We start from the raw sequence: 12,231 nt of genomic DNA, 5'->3' as shown, positions 1-12,231 counted from the left end.
GGTGAACTTGGAGCCTCAGATGCCACCTGTTCCAGATGACACCCACTGTCATAGGGGAAGTGACATTTGTGATCTTTTGTACAGATAAAAAAATGGATTACATCATTAATGATGTAATTCCTCTGTTCAGTTGGGTAACTTAGAACTGATTACCTGGTCCCATACTCTTGTTTCTTACCTGCTCTTCAGCCTAACTTGACGTGTCTTAGGTCTCTATTCAACTGAAAGGTCATTCTTAAGTGTTTTGTTTTGTTTTGTTTTGTTTTTCTGTTTCTGCACCTCCACCACCCCCACAGTAGAAGCAGTCTCTCCTATGAATCCACAAAGCATCTGATAACACTTTAAAGGATGTTTTACCCTCCACACAACATCGAAAGAAATGTCTTAAGTATCACGATTCTTACATTAACAACAGTAATACTAGATGATGAACCCTTTAGGCAGTGTATGTCTGATCTGCATTTATCCTCAAAGAAGCTTGGCTCCATGGCCCACACAGCTGCTTACAGTATATACTTTGGTTAGATGAACAGTGAGGAAAGCCATGGCCTTGGTTTTTTCCCCAGAGAGGAGAGCAGAGACAAGTAATCACATGATGTGCCAAGTCCAAGTAACTGAGGGGGCAAGTTTCAGTTCACTTCTGTTCAATCGCTCAGTCATGTCTGACTCTGAGACCCCATGGACTGCAGCACTCCAGGCTTCCCTGCCCATCACCAACTCCTGAAGCTTGCTCAAACTCCTGTCCATCGAGTCAGTGATGCCATCCAATCATCTCATCCTCTGTTGTCCCCTTCTCCCACCTTCAGTCTTTCCCAGCATCAGGGTCTTTTCCAGTGAGTCAGTTCTTCGCATCAGGTGGCCAGAGGATTAGAGCTTCAGCTTCAGCATCAGTTCTTCCAATGAATATTCAGGACTGATTTCCTTTAGGTTTGACTGGTTTGATCTCCTCGCTGTCCAGGGGACCCTCAAGAGTCTTCTCCAACACCACAGTTCAAAAGCATCAATTCTTTGGCACTCAGCCTTCTTTATAGTCCAACTCTCACATCCATGCATGATGGAAAAATCTTAGCCTTGACTATCTGGACCTTTGTCAGTAATGTCTCTGCTTTTTAATATGCTGTCTAGATTTGTCATAGCTTTTCTTCCAAGGAGCAAGGGTCTTTTTAATTTCATGGCTTCAGTCACCATCTGTAGTGATTTTGGCGCCCAAGAAAATAAAGTCTGTCACTCTTTCCATTGTTTTCCCATCTATTTGTCATGAAGTGATGGGACCGGATGCCATGATCTTAGTTTTTGAATATTGAGTTTTAAGCCAGCTTTTTCACTTTCCTCTTACACTCATCAAGAGGCTGTTTAGTTCCTCTTTACTTTCTGCCATAAGGGTGGTGCCATCTGTGTATCTGAGGTTATTGATATTTCTCCCGGCAATCTTAATTCCAGTTTGTGCTTCATCCAGCCTGGCATTTCTCATGATGTACTCTGAATATAAGTTAAATAAGCAGGGTGACAATATACAGCCTTGATGTACTCCTTTCCCAATTTGGAACTGAAACTGTGGTGCTCAGACTCCCATTTCTCCACATTAAGCAGAGCCTTGTCCTCTGAGGCTTGCTGCTGGATTCTGTCTGTTGCGTGGTTTCCAGGGACTCTGTATCATTCATAAATGTTCAGTGAAACTCATTTGGTTAGAAAAGTAGAATTTTTAAAAAAGCTTTCCAAACTAAACTGCGGCACAACAAGCTGGTGTCCTACAGCTGCCTCTGTCACTGGAAGTCCTCACAGACTCCCTGCCCTCCTGCAGGTTTCTGCCACTTGATGCTGCCAGATGAGCAGTTTCCCGAAGGCTTCCAGTTTGACACCGATGATGTGAACTTCCCTGTTGATAATCTCTGCTTCGTGGGGCTCATCTCCATGATTGACCCGCCACGGGCTGCTGTCCCAGATGCTGTGGGCAAATGCCGGAGTGCTGGAATCAAGGTACTGCCCCCACCCCACCTTGGCATCCCCTCTTAGCAGCTCTGGGCGCCTGACTTAGTGCCTCTCAGGGTCCACGTGATCGCTGGTGTTTCTCACTTGGAGTATCGATTTCTCATCTCCAAAGCTTTTTAATTACCCCCAGAGAAGGCCAAATGGTGTTAAAATGTTGGTGTAAGCTGCAGGTGAAGAATCGAAAAGTTAAAAAAAAAAAACACCTTTAAGAGAAATGTAACTAAGCAAATTAAAAAGCACGGAAGACTTGGTAAGGTTTTACATTTTGAAATATTTGCCTTATTCTAAATTAATACTCATCATGCAATGAATGGGCTGTCTTGTTCTCATTTGGTTGGTTTTGGAGGGAACGTTTGGTGTACTACTCTGGGTCTGTCTGAAGTTGCAGACAGTTCAGGTGCGAGGATGCAGTGTGGTTTGTACAGTCTGCCTTGTTACCGGCTGTTAGGCTTATTTCCAATTTCTCATTCTCATGAGTAATACTGCTCTGGAAAGCTTTGTAAAAACTCTTCTCTTACCACTTTGACTGTATCCTTAATGTAATCATAGGGTCAAAAAGAACAGTAATTGATTTGAATTTTTGCTACTTACTGCTTTCCCTCCAAATTGGGCCAGTTTCAGGATGCTGACCAGCAATGTGTGGGCCCTCTTACGCACCAGCATGAGATTTTCATCCTTTCTTGTTGTTGTTGGGTTTAGTAACTTTGAGTATCTTTGTTTGATGGTGTAAAAAGAAACAGATAATTGTTTATCCTGTGTGACTGTGTGCCAAGACAAAATCTGGGTTTTGCTAGGTGTCTTCTGTGAACTGTGTTTGTGTTTTGGGCTAGTGCGTGTTTATCAGTTTTCTATTTGTGTTTCTTTCCCTTTGATATTGCAAGCTGAGTCATCCTTGATATTTATTCTTGCCCACTTGTAAGACTTCTCAAGGTCATTTGCCTGGCAGCTGCATTCAGCCGGTTGTCCTCTTTTTTGCCACAGGTCATCATGGTCACCGGAGACCATCCCATCACTGCCAAAGCCATTGCCAAAGGTGTGGGCATCATCTCAGAAGGTAATGAGACTGTGGAAGACATTGCTGCCCGCCTCAACATCCCAGTGAGCCAGGTGAACCCCAGGTAAGGTGGGAAGGTCAGAGCATTGCTGCCTTGAATGTGTGATGCTGGTAGCTGGGCATCTTCAGCTTGGTTCTACCTGGTTTCCTTCTAGGGTTACTCTGGGTAGGGAAGCCCCTTCAGTGGCAGAAAGCAGCCTTGTTCCCGGGGAGGGTTTTCTTTTTTTTTCCTTTTTTTAAAAAATTTATTTTAATTGGAGGCTAATTACTTTACAGTATTGTGGTGGTTTTTGCCATACATTCACATGAAGCAACCATGGGTGTACATGTGTTCCCCATCCTGACCCTCCCTCCCACCTTCCTCCCCATCCCATCCCTCAAGGTCATCCCAGTGCATCAGCCCTGAACACCTCAGAGAGGGTTTTCAGTAAGAGCAATCATTGTAAGCAACACTTAGATGGTGCTTACTGTTCCAAGCATTTGCTGCAGAGACCCACAGAGGTAGGTGGTGCTCCCAGCTTGCAGAGCAGGGAAGCTGAGGCCGAGTCACGCAGTGCGCTCAGCAGTCGGGCTTCTGAGTTCATGCTGTTAACCCCTTCTCCTTACTGCCCAGCACCTAGCACCTTGTCATTTTCAGATCCACACTAACTAAATGGGCAAGGCACAATGACTCAGGCCAGAAAAGAGAATTTTGGCAATCAAGTGAAATAGATAACTTGAGACAAATTAGTTTTGCTCTTTTAGTGTTTTGTTAAGGCTTAGGGTTACCGCCACTGAACCCTACTTGGGGTTTGGTCTTTCATCAGCTCTGCCACTGTCTAAAACTTAGTTATGTTGTTTCAACTCATCCTGTAAACATGGGGTAAGGAAGGTGAGGGACAGGCCTGCCTCATGGTGGTCGTGAATCTTGAATGAGATAATACATGAGTATGCTTTGTAACCTGTAAAACACTGCACAGGTAATACCTTTTACTTAACGGAACAGTTCCCCCTGGTTTTATGGTGTTATGCTGCCCTGGTGGCTGACTGTAAAGAATTCACCTGCAGTGCCAGAGACCTGGGTTTGATCCCTGGGTCGGGAAGATCCCCTGGAGGAGGAAATGGCAACCCACTCCAATACTCTTGCCTGGAGAATCTCATGGACAGAGGAGCTTGGTGGGCTACAGCCCATGGGGTTGCAGAGAGCCGGATATCTCTGAGCAACCAACACATTACTGCACAGTGAGAGAACTTTTGTTCTTGGTGAAGAAGGGACGGACAGGTGGCCTTTATTTTTTTTTGTTGTTTTTTTTGGTCCTGATTGTAGGGATGCCCGGGCCTGTGTGGTGCACGGAAGCGATCTGAAGGACATGACTTCCGAGCAGCTGGATGACATTTTGAAATACCACACGGAGATTGTGTTCGCCAGGACCTCTCCGCAGCAGAAGCTCATTATTGTGGAAGGCTGCCAGAGACAGGTCGGCACACAGCCGGGGTCGGGCTCTCTCAGGCGCCACTGACCTCAGTGATTGCAGTTCCAGTAAAAACAAAAAAACAAGGCAACAGTGCTGTAAATCTGAGCCAGCTAGCTCCTCTCTGTCTCGGTATACACGGGCCAGTAAGAAGCTCCAGGCGTAGAGAGGATGGTGACTGGATCATGGTCCTTTAGCCAAGACACACACTCTACTGTGCTGGTCTTCGCTGTGGCCGAGAGTCAGAGCTTCAGCACTCAGCACCAGAAGAGCAGTGCAGGGTCCTGATGTCCACACTGGGGATGGGAATGCCCAGGAGGTTCATCCCATACCTGGGAGACACCTGGGGTGATGGTGCATAAGGGAACGGGGCTTTCCTGAGTGTCACTCACCCGAGTCAGGACTTCAAGTAGACCTTGTGAACAAGGTGGGGTGTCTCCTGGAGTCTGTTGTTTGGTAATAGCTGTGTGCATTCCTGGCTGAGACAGTTCTAAGTCTAGTTAGAGTCTCAGTGGGAAAGGAGCAGTGTCTAACGAGAGGCGAATGGAGGCTGCACCTCACTTAGGCCCAACCACGCAATTCCTAACCCACATCCCGCCTCCTCCTGGCAGGGTGCCATCGTGGCTGTAACTGGAGACGGTGTCAATGACTCCCCGGCTTTGAAGAAGGCAGACATTGGGGTTGCCATGGGGATTGCGGGCTCAGATGTGTCTAAGCAAGCTGCTGACATGATTCTCCTAGATGACAACTTTGCCTCAATTGTGACTGGAGTAGAGGAAGGTGAGAGTGCTGCATGAAACCTGGTCCAAATGCTGCTGAGCAGTATCCATTTCTGCGTGTGATTTCCGGGCCTTTTCATTAAGCTCTCCATTAAAAACAATCTTGCTTTCACAGGTCGTCTGATCTTTGATAACTTGAAGAAATCCATTGCTTATACCCTCACTAGTAACATTCCTGAGATTACCCCCTTCCTGATATTTATTATTGCAAACATTCCACTCCCTCTGGGGACCGTCACCATCCTCTGCATCGACTTGGGAACGGACATGGTGAGTGACTGGCGCCCCTTCCACACATCGCAGTGCTCACCGCTATGCTCTCTGGTTCCCTGTGGCCAGCATTTGGAAATGTCACTCCCGAGAATTTCTTGGCCTGTGTTTGGCAGCCTCAGCATCAAAGATTCAGTGTTAATCATTCTTCAAGACAGCTGTCAATACCTATTTATCCGATAGAACTCTTCCCTTTTGTATCATTTTGCCCTTTTTTTAAAAAAGAAGGGGGACTTGTAATATCTTGTTATGAAAAACATTTTTTTTAAGGGTGAGCAAGAATTTGAGAATGAAGAAAAGAGTCACAACATGAGCTTGCTGGTTTCTGATGACTTAAAATCCCTTCTTGCCCCTCCTTCCAGGTCCCTGCCATCTCCCTGGCTTACGAGCAGGCTGAGAGCGACATCATGAAGAGACAGCCCAGAAACCCCCAGACAGACAAACTCGTGAATGAGCGGCTAATCAGCATGGCCTACGGACAGATTGGTGAGCCAGCAGATTTCAAGTATCTGTAGGGGTGGTGTCTGCCTCAGACAGGGTTTCTGAGGCTTGAGAAGTTGGGTAACTTCCAAATCTAAGATGAACCAGGATCTAGGGTAAGGCTGGGGGGTTTTTTTAGATTCCCTTCCATGTGAGAAGACATCTTTTGCCATCTTCCCAGAAACCTTAGTTCTTTAGACCAGGCAGTTGCAACTTAGCTCATCTGCATTAGAACAGAGAAATGCCCCTGCTCATGGAGCCTTTTGAATGCCAGGCACTGCTCCTAAGAGCTGCAGTATTAACTCAAAGGCAGCTTTTCTGGGGAAATATAGTACTACCACTGATTAGACTCAGCAAACTCTTAACTCTGCACCCAATGGAGTTTGGAGGTTTGGCTGACTGGTCAACACCACATGGCAATTCTGCACCCCCACTCTCCCCACCCCCAGTGCTTGATTTCTGTTCCACTCATGGAACAGAACCAGCTAACAGGTGGTCTAGATGGTGGACAATGAAAATGCCTTTAACAGAACTTCATAAAGCTACCAGCAGCAACTCATTCTTCTAGACTGCATCACTGTGAACACTTGGGTAAAAATGAGACCAATCAAGTACTTTATGGAAATATGGCAAAGACTGATTTAACCATTTCTGACAACAAAGTAATTGGCTGATGGCTAGAAAGGCCTAATTTTGAAGTAGGAAAATGGTCCAGGGTATAGGATGAAATCCCATCCCGAAGAGTTGAGGGCAGTATAGTTGGAGAGAGGGATCCTGGAAGTGGGGGAAGTGGAGGATCAGGTCAGAAAGCACCACATTTATGATTTCCACAGTGGTTCGCAAAAAGGCCATGTGTAAAAGTTTTGAGAGATGGGACAGGAGTCATAATTTTTTTTCAGGAATTAAAAAATGGAGATGTGGGTTTTTACCCCTAAGGGTCATGTCCTGATAGAAGCAGATGACCAAGGAATAGAGGTGGGTGTTTTAAGAGCAAGGGCCAGGTCCCTCTTTTAAGCTCTAAAAAGTGACTCAAAGTGGAACAGGTGTGGGCGAGGAGTGTGCCCTCAGATGCTTTGTACCAGGCCCTGGCATTCAACCAGGCCTCTTTTCAACTTCTCAGGTATGATCCAGGCCCTGGGGGGCTTCTTCACTTACTTTGTGATCATGGCTGAGAATGGCTTCCTCCCAAATCACCTGCTGGGCATCCGAGTGACCTGGGATGACCGTTGGATCAACGACGTGGAGGACAGCTATGGGCAGCAGTGGGTGAGTGAGGGCTGCCCGCCTGCCAACGCCAGACAGAGCTCCGCTAGCACCAGAGGACAGGGCCTCATGGCCTCTGCACACGTGGGCCGAGGGCCAGGCTCATCGGTCTGCCTTGTGCATTTCAGACCTATGAGCAGAGGAAGATTGTGGAGTTCACCTGCCACACGGCCTTCTTTGTCAGTATCGTGGTGGTGCAGTGGGCTGACTTGGTCATCTGCAAGACCAGGAGGAATTCCGTCTTCCAGCAGGGGATGAAGTGAGTAGGTCACAGTCGGGGGGTCTCAACTCAAAGACGGGTCTGGTGATTGATGTCTAAACCCTGTGCTAAATAAAAAGCCCAGCGCCTGACACATTTGACAGAAGTTCAAGAAGCTTGTTTGGGGAGCTAATTCATGAAGCAAAATGTCATTTTGTAGGTTTTTTCATCTGACCTCAGGTTCCTAAGTACAAATACATAAAGACCTATGAAGACATCAACCTGCCATGTAAAGCATAGTAGGGATTCCCCTGGCACTCCAGTGGTTAAGATGTCACCTTCCAATTCAGGGGACGTGGGTTCGAACCCTGGTCAGGGAGCTACATGCCTCATGGCCAAAAAAAACCAAAACATGAAGCAGAAGCAATATTGTAACCTTTAATAAAGGCTTTAAAAATGGTCCAGATTAAAAAAAAATTTAAAAACAGTGTTAGAAGATTTACTTTTATTTGCAGTTTTTTAACTTCTCTCCCCTCCTTGTTTTTAGGAACAAGATCTTAATATTTGGCCTCTTCGAAGAGACAGCCCTTGCTGCTTTCCTTTCCTACTGCCCTGGAATGGGTGTTGCCCTGAGGATGTATCCCCTCAAGTAAGTCCCTCCTCTTTTAGGTGCAAAAAGTTGGAAATAACCAGCATGGCTTGTTCCTCCCATGGCACATGTTAGTAGCTGTTTTTTACAGAGCTGTTGGGTGATAGGTACAAGAATTCCTCTGGACTGGGAAACAAAGGCTGATTCAGTGATGCAAACCAGGGTGGCGTTGCTAGGGCCACCCAGGCTCTGACCCTTGGGCTCGCTCACCAGCCAACTGAGCTGAGCGCCTGTCTTGAGGCCAGCTGGGGGCATCCTCAGCTGTGAAGTTTGGGGTCACATGTCCAAATCTTGATTTGCTCACCCAGTGAGTGATGTGCATCACATCGCAAGCCCCTCATCTCTGGGGGCTGCTCTGCTCCCAGAGGAGGATGGTGGAGCCGCAAATCTGAGGTCTTTATAGTCAAGCACTGGTAGTGTCAGGAGATCATGCATAGGTAGAGACTTGGAGGAGGCCAACCACTTGTCTTTGGTCAGAACGCGACTGGCCTTAAACATGGTGAATGACAACACCTTTGATAGATTGAATTTTCACATGCAGAATTTGCCGCAAACTCCCAAGAGTGTTCTGAAGGATTGAGTGTGTTTGTGGTATCTGTCAACTGGTTCAGGTTAGGCAGCTGTAGCCTCATTAGAATATGCTAAGCCACAGAGAGTGGGACTTTTGATCTGAATGTGTCTCCCCATCCTTGTTCAAACCCATCTGGACTCTCTCTCTCAAGTAGCCTGTTGCCCTCACCACTTCTCCCTGTTCTCATCCCAGAAGTAACCAGACCTTGTGGGTCTCCCTGTCTTCCTGTCGGTGGTGTAAGGGTAGACTGGCATCCAGGGTCTCCTTACTGTGCCAGACGGTCTTCCTAGCCTTGTACCCATCCAGGCTTACTTAAGGTGAATTGAGCACTCCTCCTCTGCCTTGATGTTTGGGAGGCTGTTCCCTTCCCACTCCATCAGCCCTGATCGTTCTTCCAGGTTGCTTCCCTCGGGGCTTGTCCCCATGTGCCCTCGGCTTCTTGGGCCCGTGCAGCTGCACCCCTCCTTTGCATTGTCACTTGTGCACCCCATAGATTATAATCCTCAAAGCAAGGACCACAGTGTCTTTTTCTGGCTTTGTATTCCCAGCCCCCTGCACAGGGTTGGCACATGACAGGGGCAAGCCTTGCCCAAGCTGAATTCCATCATCTTGGGCCATTGTTGAAGAGGAGGGTAAGAGGATCAGAGCTCTCTAAAAAGGCCAAAATGAAAAGTCTCACAACAGACTGATGCCTCTGAGCATCTTCTGCTGTGACTTGAGAGAGAACTTGTTCCCAGTGGGTTCTACCCAGTGTGGAAGGTGGCTTAGTTACAAAGGTCCCCAAGTCAAGCGAAGTCATCTTTTAGCAGCTGTGGAGGTCACACCAGACAGGAAGAGGGGGGATGGCGGAGCTCTGCGCTGGGACAGCCTTCCTCCTGTGGTTGCCCTGGGAAGTTGGGAGTCAGTGTCAACCTCCTCCAGAGGCTGCCCAGGGTGCCTGTCTCCAGGCTGGGGACTGTGGCAGCAGCCTCTGGGTCCCCAAAGGCCTCGGATCTCTGCTAGGACTCAGCTGCTTACTCCCCAGGTCCGGGACTCGACGCACTCCTGCCTCTCCTAAACTCAACTGTCAAAGACCAGATTCAGGGGATGATTAAACCAGTCATGACCCACACTGGCAGTTCTTTTATCTTCAAATGCCAGGACATGAGACAAATGTACTTGAGTTTCTTAAATACTTGAGAAAAGGAAGAAAGGAAATATCCTGTTGGCTCTGGAATTGTCAACAAAAAAAATCTAAGCTGACCTACCGTACCAACCGGTTCTCATGGAAACCCAGCTGAAGGTGGCAATCAGCTTTCTTCTGCGCCTCTAGGCTCTGAGCATGCAGAATTGGGGTGTTTTTAGCATGAGTTCTGTGTGAATGCTCAGCTGTTACCCAGAACTGTGCTCGGCTTCTCCTTTGGGGCTGATTTGTTTCACTGTCCCTTTGTTGATGTACAATTTCTTCCTTCCTTTGAGTGGTGTCCACATATAACTTGTCACCTGGTTCTACTTCCAGACCTACCTGGTGGTTCTGTGCCTTCCCCTACTCTCTCCTCATCTTCGTGTATGACGAAGTCCGAAAGCTCATCATCAGGCGACGCCCTGGCGGTAAGTGCAGACATTTTTAGTTAGGATTGGGGCTGGGGAGGGGTGCCTAGTTCTGGCTTTTGCTCTGTTTCTTTCGAAGCGTCTGGGCTCCTCCACAATCAGCCTGATTGGCTACATCCACAGCCTCTAACTCACTCCAGTCACAGCCCATCCTCAAGAATGGAGGTCTCAACTGAGGTTTCAGAATTGACCAAATACAACCTGAATAGGATGTGGTAGAAACTTGGTCAGAAGTCTAAACTATCTTTCCAATTAGAACACTACTCTTAAAAACACATACAGTTGAGGGCCCCGTATTAAATCGGGAGGGTCCCGTATTGAATTTGGGTAAAGACCCTCCACTCCCTCCGCTCCCCATAGACTACCTTCTCCTGAGGCTCACAGTCGCTTACCTCTGTCTCTGCTGCCCGCAGGTTGGGTGGAGAAGGAGACCTACTACTAGACCCCCTCCTGCACGCCGTGGAGCATCATGCCACAAACTCTGCACCCACCACCCACCCCCTTTGTGTACTTCAGTCTTGGAATTCGGAATTCCACCCTGGTAGGAAAGCACCGAAGCATGTGGGGAAGCGAGCCGTCCCGGAATGAAGCATGTAGCTCTATGGGGGGGTGGGGGTGGGGGGAGGGCTGCCCGAGAAACATCCGTCTGTGGAAACGACCGTGGGGAAGGTTTTTATGTGCCTTTTTGTTTTTGTAAAATGGAAAACTCGGAAAGACTGAAAGAATACATTTTATATCTGGATTTTTACAAATAAAGATGGCTATTATAATGGAGTCCGCCTCACGCCCTCATCAGTTCTGTGGTCCAGACGTCCATGCGAGATTGGTCTGGAGCGCGGCTTCCCAGCGCATGCGCCCCGGCTGGCAGCCGCGTCTGCGTCACCTGGGGACTTGTTAGCACAGCGAAACCACGGCCGTGGAACAAGACGCTAACCAGCAATCTGTGTAATAAGTCTCCAGGTGATGCTGATTCACATTCAAGTTTCAGAACCACAGGTTGAGGGAAACTTCCTGCCCATGCGTTTATAGTCTGAGGAGACAACTCACCCCGTGGGCTGTACTACAGGGGGTATGGCTGAAACCCTCCACTGCTGCCTCCACATCTGTTTCTTGATGAACATACCTGTCAGGAGAAAGATTTTCAGACCCTCAGAGAAGGCCCTCCACCCCTTCTCATCCTGGGCGCAGCCGCAGCTGTGGTCTCCAAGCGCCAGGACCACTCCAGCCTCAAGCGTCTCTGTACCAAGATCTAAGAAGTAGGAAGCTACCTGTACACAGCTGGTCGGAACACATGTGCACACCACCAAGTGCTTCCCTTCCACACAACTCGTTCCTAATTTAGCATCGAAGAGCTCCATTTCAGAGAGTGGTTATGTGCCAGAAGGTACTTAAGAAAAAAAGTGGAAAGATTTGTATACTGCAGGGTCAAGTTCAAGTATACCTTCTGCTTTCATAAAGTTAGTGTAAAAAGACCCCTTCAAGTCCCATCACTCTTAATCCATCCTGAGTGCTGTTTACTAGCTGTACTTCAAGGCCATCCTTGCTTCAAGCAGACGCAATAAGTGGGGAGCCCTTACCTCTGGCACTAGTGATCATTATCTGCCAGGTGATGATAGTCTGGGTTCAAGTTTGTGGTTTTTCTCTGAAAAGCTTGATTCATTGCTCCTGCCTCTTGTGCTACTCACTTCTAAGCTATGCAATGGGAGAGGAATAAGTGACTCGCATGTACCAACCGGGCATCGTCCCCAGCCTCTCTCAACTGGGAAACTGGGAGGCAGTGTGATCTGTGCCTTCCTAGACCAACACATCAGTTCTCCCCTTCTTTCTCCAGGATCATCTCTATACCTGTGGGCAAGTCATTGTTCAAGAGCCACTTGTTCAGTCCAACATAGGGAAACTTAGGATAAAGCTAAGAACTAACAGAGCTCTCAGGGCT

At 47.8% G+C, this 12,231-nt stretch overlaps 1 protein-coding gene across 2 annotated transcripts in view; it reads left to right on the top strand.

Annotated features, from left to right (window-relative positions):
- Positions 1-11,069, top strand: part of ATP1A1 (ATPase Na+/K+ transporting subunit alpha 1) — a 31,915-nt gene extending 20,846 nt beyond the window's left edge. For both annotated transcript variants that reach the window (XM_020892330.2, XM_070467245.1), the window contains exons 13-23: positions 1,802-1,977; positions 2,971-3,107; positions 4,350-4,500; positions 5,106-5,274; positions 5,389-5,543; positions 5,906-6,029; positions 7,144-7,289; positions 7,415-7,545; positions 8,033-8,134; positions 10,204-10,295; positions 10,709-11,069. In XM_020892330.2, coding sequence (XP_020747989.1) covers positions 1,802-1,977; positions 2,971-3,107; positions 4,350-4,500; positions 5,106-5,274; positions 5,389-5,543; positions 5,906-6,029; positions 7,144-7,289; positions 7,415-7,545; positions 8,033-8,134; positions 10,204-10,295; positions 10,709-10,737 — 1,412 coding nt within the window. In that variant the 3' untranslated portion in view covers positions 10,738-11,069. The remainder of the gene's footprint in view (positions 1-1,801; positions 1,978-2,970; positions 3,108-4,349; positions 4,501-5,105; positions 5,275-5,388; positions 5,544-5,905; positions 6,030-7,143; positions 7,290-7,414; positions 7,546-8,032; positions 8,135-10,203; positions 10,296-10,708) is intronic.
- Positions 11,070-12,231: the final 1,162 nt, after the last annotated feature.

The sequence above is a fragment of the Odocoileus virginianus genome, chromosome 5 (genome assembly GCF_023699985.2).
Source record: "Odocoileus virginianus isolate 20LAN1187 ecotype Illinois chromosome 5, Ovbor_1.2, whole genome shotgun sequence".
Classification (NCBI taxonomy): domain Eukaryota; kingdom Metazoa; phylum Chordata; class Mammalia; order Artiodactyla; family Cervidae; genus Odocoileus; species Odocoileus virginianus.
The sequence above is the reverse complement of the archived record's forward strand: the minus strand, read 5'-3'. Positions and strand labels throughout refer to the sequence as shown.